This window comes from Simochromis diagramma, unplaced genomic scaffold (assembly GCF_900408965.1).
Source record: "Simochromis diagramma unplaced genomic scaffold, fSimDia1.1 OVJJ01000284.1, whole genome shotgun sequence".
Taxonomy (NCBI): Eukaryota; Metazoa; Chordata; class Actinopteri; order Cichliformes; family Cichlidae; genus Simochromis; species Simochromis diagramma.
Genome location: NW_024386871.1, coordinates 834,153 through 851,112, shown reverse-complemented (window position 1 = coordinate 851,112; position 16,960 = coordinate 834,153). Strand labels below are relative to the sequence as shown.

Here is a 16,960-nt window from a genome sequence, read left to right as displayed (position 1 = left end):
TTTGTCCTGCCTCCCTCCATTCACCCTCAATGGGCCACCGCAGATGGCCCCGCCCCTCCCTGAGTCTGCTTCTGCTGGAGGTTTCTTCCTGTTAAAAGGGAGTTTTTCCTCCCCACTGTTGCCAAGTGCTTGCTTGTAGGGGGTCACCTGATTGTTGGGGTTTTTGAGACAACTGCTGTTGTGATTTGGCGCTACATAAATAAATCTGAATTAAACTGAATTGATTTTGGATTTATCCTGGGTCACTAATATTACACTATAATGGGGTTTTGATTTGCTGTTTACCTATTTGTCAACCTAAAACCAAATGAGTGGACAAATCCTAGATCCTTATGATGTGCCGTTAAGTGCTATTAATAAGTCTAATCGTAAGTATATCAATAAGCATAATAAGAAATGTTACTTTACTTCTTTGGTTTTGTTCTGAAAAGGCATATACAGGAAGCACATATAATGGTTCAATCAATACGATGAATAAAATCCTGCACATACAGAATACAGGAGCATCAGTTAATGTTTACACCAGAACAGGAGGCGAACTGCTGTCTCAATGACTCGTTGGTGCCAGAGTGGCTGCTCTGAGTACTTCTGGGAATTTCACCAGAACATTCTCTGCAATCCACACAGGTCAGTGGAAAAAAAACCAAATGCTCCTGTGGGAGTGTGCATTGTAGAGAGAGAGGTCAGACGAGTACTATTACTGTGAGCATCTTATAAACCAAAACCCTTCTCAACTCGAGGCAGACGGGCTACATCAGCAGAAGACCACGGCAGCCGAGAACATACATCTGAGGCTACAGATGTGCCGGCTCAGAGCAGACATCACCAGTTTGAATCCATCCACCGACCGGCCTTGCGTGTGCGTGTGTCAGTAGTCCAGGCTATGAGTTTGGTGGTGTAATGGTGTTGGGTGAATGCATGGTCTTAGTGGCACAGCCTATCAGAGTGGCCTCTGCATGACCATGATTAAGCCGTCTCCTAATGGGCGCTTCCAGCATGCTGACACACCAAGTCTCAAATCAAAAGTCGTCTCAAATTGATTTTATGACACGACATTGACTTCCCTGGGCTTCGGAGGCCTCCCCATTCACCAGATCTTAATCCAGTAGAACACCTTTGGGATGTTGCAGATGAGTGCAGAACAGGAGATTTGCAGCATGAATGTGCCGCTCGTGAATCTGCGGAAATAGTGTGAAATCATGTCAGCATGCACCAAACTCAGAGGAATACTTCCTTCAGTTGGTGGAACCATGTCAAAAATAGCTGCTGCTGCTTTTGAGCACTAATAGCGGTGATATTTATGCATTACATGCAGCTCTAAATGAAATGATCAGCATGCGTTTAAATGCATTGAATCTATCTATCTATCTATCTATCTATCTATCTATCTATCTATCTATCTATCTATCTATCTATCTATCTATCTATTGTGGGCAAAAAAAAAAAAAGGGCAATCGTGGCTTAAGAGTTGGGTGTTCGTTTTGTAATCGGAAGGTTGCCGGTTTGAGCCCTGGCTCGGACAGTCTCAGTCGTTGTGTCCTTGGGCAAGACACTTCACCTACCACCTACTGGTGATGGCCAGAGGGGCCGATGGCGCAACATGGCAGCCTCGCCTCTGTCAGTCTGCCCCAGGGCAGCTGTGGCTACAACTGTAGCTTACCTTCACCAGTGTGTGAATGTGTGAGTGAATGAATAGTGGTATTGTAAAGTGCTTTGAGGAGTCCCAAAAAGCACTATATAAATGCAATCCATTATTATTATTATTCATTATTAAAACAGAATCACAGTTACACCCAAGTCACACAGATGGATGGCAAGATTAAAGGAAAGTCCAAACTCTAAGTTTTTTTTAAGTGAGTGATCACATGTAATAATGAAAGAAAACATTCCCATCTCGATAGGAGTGGTCTCTTCCCGGATAATAGGGCTTCCATCCATGAGGCACAAGGGATCAGTAAATGATTAGACGCAATAACATGAGGTAAATGCGCACAGGCCCTATGGAAGATTTCAAACCAGTGCATCAGACAGCACTTTCCACCACTATCATCAGAACACCAGAAACATTTGTAATATCATGTGGGATATTCCGCCTGTCCAGTAGATCTCCAGAGACTTGGAATCAGTGCTAAACCAGACTGGACCTGTGCAGGCAGCAATTGGTGGCCCAGCACTTCACATGGACACTAAATGCTGTTTTACCTGTTCGTATCTTGGAGTTTGTTTTGTAAAATGAGAATATTAATGATAATAATGTTGAATTAAAAACCTTATTCTACTTTAAGCAAAAAACAAGCATGTGCCACTAAGTGCAGGCAGGAAGACTTCCCACATAACAAGCCGTGTTCTGGTGCAGGTGTCCATTCATTTACTGGCTGCTGCTGCAAAAGCAGAGGCTGAATACACGGTGGGGAAATTAAGAGTCTAAAGCTGACTACTTTATCCAAGGGAAATGACTGGGATTTGTGACCACTGCTGCGGAGAATGCCAATCAACTGTGAAAGCTTTTGCTAACACGAGCTCGTGGCTTGACCAATTACAGTGAAATTTAATGGGTTTAGCGTCAGTGTCCGTGTTTTGGCCACAACAGCGGAGGAAACAGGTCCTCCAGGGGCGAAAAAAGTTTGAAACCAATTAAATGAGGGAATTATCCTTCTTCCTCCTCTTTCCTCTCTCCCTGATGTAATGTCTCCTTGCAGACTTTGACCAGTAAGATTAAAAAAACGAGTTCCCAGAAGCTTCTCAAGTCAGAAAAAAGCAGAAATAGAAACGGCAAAAACACAGTGGGAGATAAAATGCAAAAGAGAAGACAAAAGCAAGGCTAGTGTGAGAATTAAACCAGGCGAGATGGAGATGGAAGAGCGTGATTTTTTCTAAAGATAAAGGCTGGCTGTTGTCCTGTCCACTTGTTCTATTTATTCACACCAATCTGTGGGAGATAGTCTAAGTAATGATAAAAGACAAAATGTAAATACTCTGAAAGACAAACACACATCCCAGGTACGATGTGATTAGAAAGTGAAATGGCACTGGCCTCCCCCCCTCCCTCCTCCTCCTAAATGCACCATGCAGTACAGAAACCAATTCTTTTCCTCTTTTACTGGCAAGGGATGTGACACAGAGGGATGGGGGGGGTTCCCCCCAGAAATTTATTCTTGGCAAGGTGGAAAGGTCTGTGAAACAGCATTTAGAGCATGGAAGACTGCAATTCTCCACTGAAAACAATACTAATGAACTTCTCTGAAGCAGCATTTAAACCATGTCAGAGTAAAACTTTGCTCTGCGAGAAACTTCAGTGAAACCTTTCAGAGCGTATTTTAGACCAGCGTCACGCTGCAAATTTCTCTTCTCTTCTCTTCCCGCAGGCTCATGACTGTACAAAGTGAACAGCAGGAGCCCCGGTGGCAGCAGCCCCCTCGTATCAGGGCCTGGGCATCACTACAGTGTGGCATCTATCCGCAGCTAGCAGAAGGGGAGATTACTCAGTGCTCACATCAAAGGAGGTTTGTCTAACTTGGGTCTGGCGTTGTGCTGGTAGAGCAAGTCCTTGGAGCAGCCGTGCCGTTCTTATCTCTCCCCCACAGACTCTTTCTGTTTTTCTGCAGCAACACAACTGGCTCCCGGTAACACTGACGCATGAATGCATGGCTCTGCGTGGTCAAAATGTGCACACAGACAAACACCGGTTCACATTCTCTCGTATGAAAGCACACATACACAAAGGGCGCACACAGCATGGAAGCAGCTCTCTCTCTCTCTCTCTCTCTCTTTTCCCTGATATTAGTAGAATTTGTTCTGCTGAGCAAGTCTCTCTCTCTCCCTCCCTCCCTCCTTCTGCTCCTTGTCGAGAGCTGAACCTGGTTCAGTGAATATTTGAAATGGATTAAATGATTATCCCTGGACAGATGCTTGCAAAAAAGAACCCTCTGCGGTGGAATATTATGTTAAATATTTTAACCACTCCAGGTGTACTTTCAACCCGAAAGCACCAGCAAAGTGAAAATCGCTGAAACGTATAAACAAACTGGCTTATGGCGTTTTACACACTAAACTCAGATGATCTTAATTTCTGGATGAAAGGCAACTAGAAAAATCAACAGTTTGAAAAATGGACTTGAGAGGGTTCTCATACCACCAGCATGTAGCTTAACACAAAGAGCATTGCCGTGTCATACCAGCAGGTCCTTCATTAAGAGATTCACCTATATAGCTTTTATGTAAGGCATAGACTGCATATAAATGATGGATACAGCGACCACGACATCACCCACCAGTTTGTAATCTCCTGTTTTGAGACCTCGTGGCATCCACGGACTGTGCAGGTGTCAGTCGAAGTGAACGTACCACAGCATTACTTAACTGTAAGTGAAGGTGGATGAGTTTAAATACTTGGAGTCAACCACCCAAAGCAGGAGAGTGCACAGGAGAAGTGAAGAAGAGAGTGGAGGCAGGGTGTCAGGGGTATTTTGTGACAGAAGGATTGCAGGGAGAGGGAAGTGAAAGGGAAGGTTTATAACCTGCTATGATGGATAGGTTGGAGAGGGTGGCACTAACTGAAAAGACAGGAGGCCAGACTGGAGATGGAAAGGTGGAAGATGATAAGATTTTTGTTGGGAGCGACCAGAAGGGACAGGATTAGAAATGAGAACATCAGAGGGACAGCTCAGGTTGAGTGGTTTGGAGGTAAAGTCAGAAAGGTGAGGCTGGGATAGTTTGGACATGTGCAGAGGGGGATAGTGGATATAATGGACAAAGGATGATGAATATGGAGGAAAAGAGGAAGACCACAGAGGGGTTTCACATATGCAGTGAAGGAGGGCATGCAGAGGGTTGGTGTGACAGAAAAGGATTCAACGAGCAGAGTGAGATGGAAGACAGGAGATCCATTGTGGCAACTGCTAAAGGGAGGAAGCAATGTGTCAGTTGTAAAAGTTGAGGAAATTATCTACAGAGAATCAAAGGATTTATTTATTTATTTTGGCAAAAGGCTGTAAACACGTGTATTCCAGATGAAAGGTTGGGCATTTTGACCTATTCTGAGTGATTCGGGTTCAGAGCCAGCCTCGAGTAGCCATTTGAGGGCCTGCTTTTGCCCTTTCTGTCTTGACATCATTTTTAACCCCTGAGGTCACCACCTGGTCAAATCCACAGCTAGACTGTTTTTCCTTGTTGCTGCCTTTTATGCTAAGCTAACAGCATCTTAGCTTTACTTAGATTTACAGCCTTGCCAGAGGGCAAATGTGAGTATTTCCCAGTTGTATAAAACTAATGCTTTGGAATTCTTTATTCATCAGTGTATGACAAAAAAACCTTTGCTTTGTAAAATCTATGATTAATTAAATGCAAGCATATGTGTGTGAGAGAGAGAGAACCAAGAGAGAACGAGATAGGCCACGCACGTGTGCTCTCCTGTATGCCAGTCTGTACCGAGCTGCAGTTACAGACATTAGTCATCGATGTTCTCATGAACAATGGAAGCAGCCGTACTTCTACACACAAACGCACACTCTCTACGAGGGCCTTACCTTCTGTTTATTACTTAAAAAGGAACATTATGTACTCCCATTTATTTAAAAAAGAAAATCTGATTTCTTTTGTAAACATGACACTAGTTTATAAAATCTAAAACAATTAGACTATGGTTACTTATTTACCACAACAAAGTAAGTTGAGTAGGATTAAGGGCAGCTGGGTTCCTCAGGAAAAAAAAATGAAGATAGGAAAACACAAATATCAGAGTTATGAGGCTCTAAGACAACATCAACATCAAATGCTAAAGTAATTAACTTGATATCAGTGAATCATTAACCCAGTTCTGCCTGGTGGACCGATAGATTTCTCAACCCGCATCTTACCAGATCCACAGTGACCCCTACTGGTGAGATAATAATATTACAGTCCAACTCAGCGACCCAGTCTTAAAGGCATTGCACGCTCTCTTTGGTGTTCATCGTCATTTAATGAGGTATCTATTGCACTAATTTAGTTTGCATGACATACACCTCTTGCACAGTATGGAAACAACTCCTGCAGAAACAATAAAATAATCCCCAGTCTTAATATTGGAGCCACAGGAATAAGTATATTGAATGGCCGTTTTGACATAGGTTCTATTTGCCTTTGACGACTGCGTGTTCCAGGGGTTAAATAAATACCAGGAACATCCATTCACAAGTATCAGCTCTCTGCTGTCAAATAAACTTTGTCCTTGGCGTCATTTCAGCTGTCCTGTTCGTCCTGTTTTGATTCCAAAAGTCAATGCCTCGACTGAAGGCAAACACAAGGGAACAAACTTCACTATAAAACGGCCCTGTCTTCTGGCTCCTGTCTAAAACCACCTGCCGTCATGGACAAATTACTACATCTAATATCACTATCCATTCACATCCTGTGTGTGTGTGGAGAGGGTGTCGTACTAATGCCAGTTGAACTTGCTCCCATCCCCTGTAACGACAAAGCGGTGGAGAAGCTGTCTCGCTTGGCCGTCACTTACATCAATGAGGATCGCAGCGAAGGCTACAAGTTTGCCCTGAACCGCATCGCAAATGTCCATCTGCACGCTCAGGTTAGTACAAAGACCAGAGGAGGCTGTAAAACACGTTTGTTCATCCTAGACCAGGGTGGGAAGTGTTTATATGTAACAGCCGTGACCAGATTCATGTCAGGGGAAGCCCATTTGATAAGATTTAAAACAACAAAAATCAGAAATGACCCTTTTCCAGGACTCGCTGTGGCTTCTAGATTCTCCAGTTGGGGACCCACTGGGTTACATGAAAGCTGTGAAAAACAGCAGCAGTTTCATTAGGGAGCAGCAACGTAAGTACTAAAAACAACAAGAAACACTTTGGTGCGAATGGCCGCCATCAGTGCATGTCGCTTTTAATAAATGTAGCATTAAGATCAAAGTACATAATTTTATATCATAAAACGGGAAGCCATTCCTTTTTCACGCCTCATGAAAAAAGGCCTCTAGGATTGAAGCGAGTGTTAATAAAGTCCAGGTCATTTCAGTCCAGCACTGCTGGGACAAACCTTGCACAACAGACTTTATGAACTTCATGCTGTCAGCTGCTGAAGGCTATAGTGGCCCGACTGTGGGATAGATCAGGTTTTAAGAGGCTCAGATCAACTTCATGACCTAAAAAGGCTGCTATTACTGTGGCGCAAAGTGTTGACAAATCATTATTGTACAAAGTGTTGTGTGGAATTACACAGAGCACCTCCTAAATGGTCCCTTATTGATATACTTAACAGAACAAATGATGCTACTTGGCAGGAGGACTTCTCATAAATTTGAGCCTCATAGCTTTGTTAATGCCTGCTCTCCTTTATCGCATGTGTTTATACTCTGAATTACAGGGCCCGGCAGGCAACGTGTATTACCTCGACCTGGAAGTCCTGGAGACCAAGTGTCACACAGGCAGCAAGAAACCATGGAAACGTTGTGACGTCAGGCCATTCATGGAAACGGTAGGATGTTCACACGTATACAAACAAGAGCACGTGTCCGCACGAGTAGGAGGCCCCTATATGCCTGAAGGCACTGTTTATAAGATATGTCCCACACTGTAACTGAACAATGTAAGAAAGTCACACTTAAACCATATACATGAAACTTTGGACATGAAGGTATTTTTGAGTTTTTGGAAGTGTCAGGGCGTTCTTTCAGAAGTCACAGTCACTTTACCCATTTCCACTGGCAGATCTATTTTATTACTGTGACTTTTTTCAAAGCATAAATGTATTACTCTTCAGTAACTGGGCATTTGGAGGAAATCTTTCCCACAAAATGGAAAAATCTATTCTGTTAAAATAGATATTTATGGTTTACATATTTTACATATTTTACTTATGAAACTTCCATTATAAAAAAAACTATTGATTTAATCATAAAAGCAGCTCCTTTGACAAAAGGATGAAAGGAACCATCGGCAACACAATCATGGGCCACTTTATTAGGTACATCTGTTCAACTGCTCGTTAATGATTGTTGGTTTATTAATGGATTGTTGATAGCAGACAGGCTGGACTGGGCTCATCAGACAATGAGAGACACAATCATCTCTAGGGCTCAAAGAAACAACAACCAGTGAGTGGTGAAAATGTATTGCTGGCATCAGAGGTCAGAGGAGAACAGCCAGACAGCTTTCAAATGACAGCAAGGAAACAACCAAGATATGCAGAAAAGCATCTCTTACTGCACAACACAAACCTCTAAGCAGACGGGCTACAGCAGCAGAAGACCACACTGGGTGCCCTACTCGTGTCAGATAAGGCAGAAGACTAGAAAAACTTGAACTTCCCTTAAGAGTCTGGATTTCTGCTATGACATTTGGATGTTAGGGTCAGAATGTGGTGTAAATGACATGAATGTATGCATGTGAAAGTGGTGTAACGCTGTGGGGGATCATTTCTTGGCACATTTTAACAATTAATAGTACCAAATAAATATTTAAACATCACAGTCTACCTGATTATTGTTGCCGAAAGTGTCCACAGTGTAACCATCTTCTAATAGCTGCTACCATCAGGATAAAGCATCATGTCACAAAGGTCATTTGGGATGTGGTGGAACAGCAGATTCGCATCATGAGTGTTCAGCGGACAAATCTGCAGCAACTGCGTGATTCTGTCACGTAGCATGGACCAAAATGTCTGAGGAATATTTCCAGCAACCTTGTTGAATCTGTGCTATTAAGAATTAAGACAGCTCTGAAGGCAAAAAGGGGTCCAAACCAGTACTAGCAGCATAGTGTACCTAACAAAGTGGCTGGTGAATGTCGGTCCTCTAAAACTTACAAACACAACCTTTTTTTTACGGCAATGGGAAATTCAAATGAGTTTATTTCTTTTCCGTATAGGTGAGCGACTTATAAGCCAAAAACAGCCCTTTGAAGAAGTAACACAAGCCAAAACACTCACACTGGTCTCACTGATAGAAGAGTACATTCAAAGTTTTTTTGTCTTGCATCTGTTTGAACACATTGTGCCAAGTCTTTGTAGTGAAGTGGTTGATATTGGGCCAATCACGAATTCTGTCTGTTTTATCTTTTTTTAAATTTTTTTAAAGCAAATCTCTGGCAACTGCAACACCACCATCCTGCACACACCAGAGGGCTACTCCTACTTATACAGCTACGACTGTGCTCTCGTGCCAGGTAACGTTAGCAGGTTCCTAACCACTAACTGCTCACATACACAGAAGGTCACATGCATACAGTGCTGTGCAACATGAGTCGCAACATAACATCTATTATTAGATACCCACTGTTTATTGATATCTTTAAATAATGTGTAGCATCAGAGATCATGCAGCTGGCATGTGCTGCTTTGGATACCACACCAAGCTGGAGATTTAAGGTAAAGAAAATATTGAATTAAAACAAAGAAATTGTAAATATCCAGTAAGGAAAAATTCTCATAAGAAAGAACAGCAAAGACCTGAGGAGAGAAAAGTATCGACGTTTCACTGTGAGTATCTCAATTTGTTACGTGCAGGTGTAACTAATAACATTAATGATGGCCCAGTCTAATGGAGCTGAGTCCTAATTAATTATCAATTAGTCACACTAGTGAATTTCCCACTATGACAAATCAAAAGGTCGAGCGTGAAAATTATGATTTCGCCCCGATCTCAATCGATTTCCCTTCTCTCTCACTGCCACAGTGTTTGGTTTGGTGCTACTTTGGAGACATCAGCAAAAGCAGGTTACACCTCACTGTCATGAAAAGAGATGTAGATGTCCGATTTAAGTGCATTTGGACAGCAAAAAGTTGTGTATCCGTTCAAAATGACATGACTTTTTTTCCTTTTCTGCTTTCACTGTAAATTTAGTGCCACTGCTTTATCCAGTCTCTATCATCTGTTTGCTCATGTAATTTAATACAGACGTTTACTTATTCATTCTTATTCAGTTCTCTGCTTTCTGCAGATTCTCCAGAGAAACTCCAGCAGATCTGCCCAACATGCCCCCTCCTGCTCTCCGTAGACAGCCCCGAGGCCATGACTGCTGCTCGGGTCACTCTGGTATCCTATAAAAGGACGTCCACTATGGCTGCAGGGCTCGGGGTGAAAAAAATTACCAGAGCTGCTGCACAGGTATCGCTAGATATACTGTTATTAACTTTGATGGGGGGGAAGAAAGCTGCGGGGCTAATTTTATTGCTTGACAGTGCGTCAAACATTATGTTTATGGGGGGAAATCACACTTAAGGAAATTCTCTGGGTATACATATGCAGAAGGTACAGTGCACCTTTGAGCTTCTGTGTTCCAGATAAGAACCATTATTGCACAAGCATCACCATCACGCAGTAGTTATAGACGAGTCTGGCAAGGTTGCAAAGGATCACTGAAGGCACTTTCCTCCATGGCCCAGCTTTTGTTTGGGGAGCAAATGAGAAAAACTGAATAGTTTGCTTGGAGACCAAAGCTAAGTACACTGCTTTTGCATATGATAGTCCAGCTTCAGGATGGAAAAACCAACATTATAGCTGCCGCAATAAAGAACCCTGCCATCTCTATTTGTGCCTGTGCTTGTGTTTGTTTTTGCAGTTTGCTCCTCTCTTCCTATATTATTTTTATATTTCAGTCTGTGCCAGTAAAAGCCACCTTTGTGGAATACACAGTGCAAGAATGCCCCGAGGGAGTGACAGAAAGAGGCACCTGCCAGCGACTGACACTCGACTCGGACACAGAGGTACTCGTATAGAAGTTACTCGAAAAAAATGACACATTCACACACCAATTTAGATACACTCGTACAATGTGCTTTAATTTATTGTTTTTTAGGATTCCTGTATTGTTTAGTCATGCCACTTTTGGAGATTATTTATTTTTAGGTCCTTAGTGTCCCAGCTAAGCAGATTTTGTGGCCTCCTTGTGTATGTAAACAAGAAGGACAAAAGCATTTCCAAGGTCAACAAAAATTGAACATTACAAACTTCACAAAGGTGAAATTCATGGAAGAGCTGTATAAATTCTAGATCTATTTACGTGGCCGCTAAGTGTATATTAATGATGAATTAGCACTCAGACATAGTCAAGCAGCGCTGTCTGAAACAGCACTTAATTACAAATCAATTCATTGATCACCATTGTGTGTGTGACGTCTGGATAATTTCATGGATAATTTACTAGCTGACATGACTACTTCGGTTACGTTTAAAATGTGACGTCACTTAATGGTTTAGGCTCATTCAGACATGAATAGTGGTGGTGGGGTGCAGGTGGGTTGCAAAGCGGCTTGCAGATGCACAACAATTATTTGCAGGGTAAAGCAGGCTTTGATATCAGCTTCTAGTAAAAACATCAGCTGAGCTGCAGGGACTGTTGCTGAGCTTAACTTCATTTACTGCCTGAACTAATGCTAATGAGAAAGAATGTACATTTTATTTTAATTATTTTAACCCACCCTGTGTCATACTCTTACTTTTTAATAGTCTCCCAGTATGTCACAGAAATACATTACCAAATGTCTCACACTCTTCTCTCAGACTGCAGGTTTCTGCACAGGATCTGTACATGGAGACATGAATACTGATCCTGATGTCCAGACGTCCTGTGAGATGTTTAAAGTACAGGTATGGGAGGAAATTACGTAATATTTTTTAATATTGCGTTGCTAAGCCAAAGTGGCAGCTCATTTATGCAAAGATCCTATAAAATCACAACAACTATAAGAATCAGTATGATGAGGAGGAAAGGAATAGAAGTGACTGCATGTGGACTGCATGTTGAACATGTTTCTTATTCTCCCATGACAAGAAGAAGTTCAGATTTAGATTTATAGAAAAGCCAACATTCAGTGTGCACGCAAGATTTGACCTAAAAACCTGTTCTGATTGTTCTCTATCAAAAACTGTGAACGTCCTACATGCAGGAAAATCACAGCGGAGGTGTAACAATGATAGCAGCTGAATTATCCGCAACCCAAAAGTGAACAGAAAATTGAAATGCATTAATAGAAGAATGTCAGTAACTGAGAAAAAAAAGCAAAAACTACTGGAAAAGTGTAGCATTTAGTGTCAGTTCACACTGTGGGACTGTGAGTTGGGAGTGTAACAACCCACTGCTTGACCTTGACTTGATGAATGTTTCATGTTCTCTGTTTTCTTTCAGGGTTTTTTTTTTTTTTTTTTTTACTAAAGTAACCTTTAGAGTGAACATTTAACTCTCTGAATGGAAGCCAGTGGTCATATAATTATTCTGTCATATCTTACAAGTTGGTGGTTTTGTGTGTGTGTGTTTAATCCTATGTGTGAGATTTCAAATTGTATGCTCCTGCGCTGTAATTATGTTGTCTTCTCAGTTCTTTTTAGAACGTGTGGTTTGTAAAGTAGTTTTACAGTATTGAGTGAAATTCATTCGTGCAGCCAGAAGAGTTCTCATTTGGTGTGGTGTTGTCTGCATCTCTTCAGAATGTGGATGTCCTCCGGCCGGTGCAGCCACAGGGTCACGACCTCCCAGAAAACCCAGCAATCCCGACGTTCCCACCTGTGATTGGCGGCCCAGGAAACGATCTGCAGCCTGTTCCCTCTGACCCTCCCTTTCCCACTGCCGTTCACCCTGTACCCGTTGACCCCTCTGTGGCTGTTAACCCAGCTGTCCCTCTTAGCTCTTCTTCCAGTGAGTCTGCTGAAGGTCTACTCACTGAGGCTTCTGACTCATCCTCCGAGGAAATCGGAGGCCCTGTGGCTCTGCGTCCCCCTTTTAACTTCCGCTACCAGAGGCGTGACCGTGAAAAACGCCAGGCTTTGAACAACACCTCGCCCTCTCACCACCCTGTCTTCCTGTCTGATTTCCCCAGTGGGCCCTCTCCTTTCCGATCCTGTCCCGGTCCAGCTCGGTACACCACTGTTTAAGTGTTGCTGCTCTGTTCAGGAGTCTATTTTTCCATTTCTGATTTATCCAGCGAGAGCCTACGCTGATAAACTGTTCCACTTTCTGTTGCTGGAAGCATAAAAATAATTTGTGCTAATAAGAGGAAACCTATCTCTTTTCACTGGCCCTGAAATGACCTCTAATACTGCTGCACTGTTAACTGCTTCTAATGCAGCAAAATAGCTTCAGATGTTATTACAAATTTCAATAAAACTTGTTTTGAAACCCTCAACAGAATCTTCAAATTCTTACACTCATAGTCTGACAATGCCTACACTTATTTGGTAGTACATACAATTTTGATTGAAGAGCTGAATTTGTCAATAAAAGTCTTAATGGAACTAATCTTAACCAGTTTAATGAATAATTGAATGTTTTGAGTGAAACAACATGGATCAGAAAGCTGATAACTTTCATGCGCTTTTCTAATTCAGATATCCTTGCAAAATGCAGCCCCTGTGTTACAAGCATGTTTCATTGATTCTTTGATAATTCTCACATTTTTTACAAAATGAAGAACTATAGAAGGAAATGGGTGTTTTAAAAAAAGTAATGAGAAAATAACCAGCTGCAGCTGCAAAATCTTTAGCTGCCGTGCTGCAGCTGCATTTATATTCCTACAATTTCTATCAAGCCCATCCCTGCTGAAATTAGGCATCAAAGGGCTAACATAAAGACGCAGACAACCATTCAAGTACACGCCAATTTAGAATGCAATGCACATGTTTCTGGACTGAGTAGGGAAGCCACAAAAACTGGTGAGAACCCACATAGACACATTTAGAACATACAAACTGCACAGAAAGGCTCCAACCGACTACAGGAACCTTTTTGCTGTGTGCTGTGCTAACAGCTGCACAGCTACGTCAACTCACATCCAATTTTCTGTAATACATTTCATATATAACGATAATGGACTGATTAATCACACTAGGTCATTTCATTTTACTGTTATCCTTCCCTCAAATGTTTTAAAGGTGACCTTTTATGCTTTCCCTTACTTCCTGTTAGACATTGATACACTATATGGACACCTTCAGGAGTTGCTTGAGCAAAGAAACTTACGTCATGAAGCTCCTGGCCCACAGTTTTTGTGCTGATGTTAATGGAAGTTTGGAACTGAGCAGTTACTGAATCAGCAGAGCACAGATGAGTTTTATGCACTATAGTCCTCAGCACTTGGGAACTCCACTGCGTAACTTTAGGTGGTCTGCCACTATGTGGCTGAGTTGCCTTGAGTATGCAGTGGTACCACATACAGTTTGTTGTGCAATATCTATGAAGGAAGAGATCGCACAAACTTGTTATAATGATGACATTTTATCACAGTACTATGTACCTCTTTAGAACAGCGGTGTCAGAGCTAAAGGCCCGAGGGCAAAGACTCCAATCTGCCCATTGGACGCCTTCGGAAAATGTGAAGGAGGGCATAAACTTGGACTTTTAACTGTTTTATCATTAGTTTTACAGCATTTCCATGCCATTTTTACTATTCCAAAGTAATTAAGTAATAGATAAACACTTAAATCAGAGAAAAGTTCATTTTTTTATTATCTACTGTAGAGATTTCCTCATTCGTTACAACAACATTTATTTGTTGTAGAACACTGACATAGATGTACTATTGAAACTGCACTTCTTTTTTAAGATATCTCAGGGATTACATGTTTGGTTTACACTGACAGAATGGAGTCCAGCCCACTTAATATCAAAGTGGGCTGTTAGGGCCCATGATGTAACATGAGTTAGACATCCCTGCTTTACAATGACCCATTCTTTCACAAGCATATATAAAGGCAGGGTGCACAGCTGTCTGCTTGATTTTGCACACCTGTAGAAAATGGTGCTGAAAACACCTGAATTTGAACATACTTTTGTCCATATAGCGTATGTAGATAGCAGTGAATGCTGAAATGAAATATGAAGATTCAATATTAAGTTACAGGTGAGCCCTGTTAGCCGAAAGCTCAGGGTTCAGTCCATTTAGTGCACTTTTTTGAGAGGGGATATCCTTAACACAGTCATTTCAGGTACACAGCTTAGGTTATAAGTGCAGAAGCCCAACCTAATTGTTTCCTTTTTCTGTTTTAAATCTTCTGTTTGTGATAGACAGCCAATCAGAATAAAGTAATATAAGAAGAACCAAGCTGAAAGATGAACTTTCACACAGAAGATGAGCTGAAGGTCAAAGGGCTAACAGAAGGTAAATAATGATTATTTTGATTTAAAAACCATGGAAATCTCCTCTAGTACAGCCCAAGAATAAAATTATGGAGTAGAAAATAACTGTAATATTTTCTTTTCAAAGGATTCCCTCATCCTGTCTTTATCTGGAGAATTTTAACACACAGGACTTTTATGAGTCAAAAAGGAATATTTTAGAACGTTTTATTTTATTTTTTAACTTTCAAGATGACAGTGTTGTAGAACACAGCAAGGTTTGTATTCTCCACACCATATCCCTCAAGATCCAGATGGTTTAAAACCGCTTTACAAACACATCTGGCGAAGCAGGGGGAAAAGTCGGGGTTTGTTATTGCAGGACTCCTCACCACAGGGCTTATACTGTGCCAAATAGCACTGAAGTGAAAAGGAAAGTGCAAACATCTCAGGAAAGCTTTAAAAGCTTGCAGCTAGCTAAAGTGGGCCTTTATCAACACAGCTACATGAGCTATTAAAAAGAGCAGGACAGCACAGAGGAGAGACGCAGCACAAATGTGAAAAGTCATCTCGTACCTGGCTGGAGTGTCACTCTGGAGAATCCTCAATCAGCAGCATCTCAGTGTTTTTTAAGGCCAGTGTGTCAGAAACTAGCTATTAGGAAAACCACACACACACACAGAGCAATGTCGAGTCCAGACCAAAGACAAATTCAGAAACATATAAGCCAAGAGATGAAATATGACTAAGACAGAGCAAACCAGGTCAGGTCTCTGCAGTATGTCTTCATTTAAGAGACAGCAGAACATTATTTGAGCTTCATGCTTGACAGAGACGAAGATGAATGAAAAATGAAAAAAGCTAAAATAACCATTCGGAACACCATCCCCCCTGACATTAGCAAAATACCAGCAGGACTCATATGACAGCCATGTAAACAATTTCAGTGACTGACGACATCAAGTTGTAAACGTCGCACAGAGGTTTAAGTGTCTGTGACTCCCTAAATGCATCAAAACATCACTGCCATTCTTGATAATGCATTCTTCTGAATTGTAGCAAACTGGAAGCACGAGTTACACTTTCTTTATTTTCCATATGGTTCTTAGCTTTCTGTGCTACGACAAATCCCCCAAAGCTACAAAAGAAGGAAGCTTAGGGTGTTAATGACCCTGTGATTCTCCCTGCCTTGTTCAAATTACACGAAAGCTTTCTGGGTACAACAGGATATCCCATGCGGTGACTGTGTGATTCACAAGTCTCAGACAGCTCTTCCTCTTTTTTTTGTTGAAAAAAATTGCAACAGTTGTGAAAATAAATTCGTCAGTAAAGGCAGGGTATATGTGAGCAGTCCTGTGTGATGTAGTCATTTCATTACTTCAGTCTGACAACTATTTCTGGATAAAACAAAGAGAAACCAAAACTGAGCTCTTGGCCAGCTGCTGGGACAATCTAACCAGCAAATAGCTGTTTTAAATCATCAATTAAAAGTATTAATTGGCAGAATTAGTGAGCAAAAGTAGCTAAAATGTTTTGAGGCATTTATTTGGGCAGTTTAGAGAAGAAATGACACTTGGGAGAGACAGTGAATGACAACTAGAGGTGGCCGGGTCAGTCCAATGCTAGTACTGGTGTCAGATTGATACTAGCACGATAGTAGGAACGATATTTTGTTTCAGTCCTGAAACACTGAATTGTGTTAAATAAATTATTGTTTATAAATGAAAAAATATATACCTCATGCACATGTGCATTAGAAAAATGTCTGAATCTTTTTTGCGTTGACTGTCTGTCACCTCTATTTTATTTGCCCTATGGCACATTTAAACAACGGAAGTTGACCCAAAGAGGCAAGCACATTTACATTCCAGGTCTCCAACAGTTTCAAAAATATAGTAAAAGCTGAGAGGTGTGTTTTG

General features: G+C 41.5%; 1 protein-coding gene across 1 annotated transcript; it reads left to right on the top strand.

The window, feature by feature from the left end:
- Nucleotides 1–6,279: 6,279 nt before the first annotated feature.
- Nucleotides 6,280–13,130, top strand: si:ch211-262h13.5 (uncharacterized protein LOC571127 homolog). The gene is made up of 7 exons (XM_040031502.1): nucleotides 6,280–6,565; nucleotides 7,360–7,470; nucleotides 9,071–9,158; nucleotides 9,933–10,099; nucleotides 10,591–10,698; nucleotides 11,495–11,581; nucleotides 12,419–13,130. Exons 1-7 carry the CDS (start codon nucleotides 6,347–6,349, stop codon nucleotides 12,860–12,862), a joined length of 1,224 nt encoding a protein of 407 aa, XP_039887436.1. The 5' UTR covers nucleotides 6,280–6,346; the 3' UTR covers nucleotides 12,863–13,130.
- Nucleotides 13,131–16,960: the final 3,830 nt, after the last annotated feature.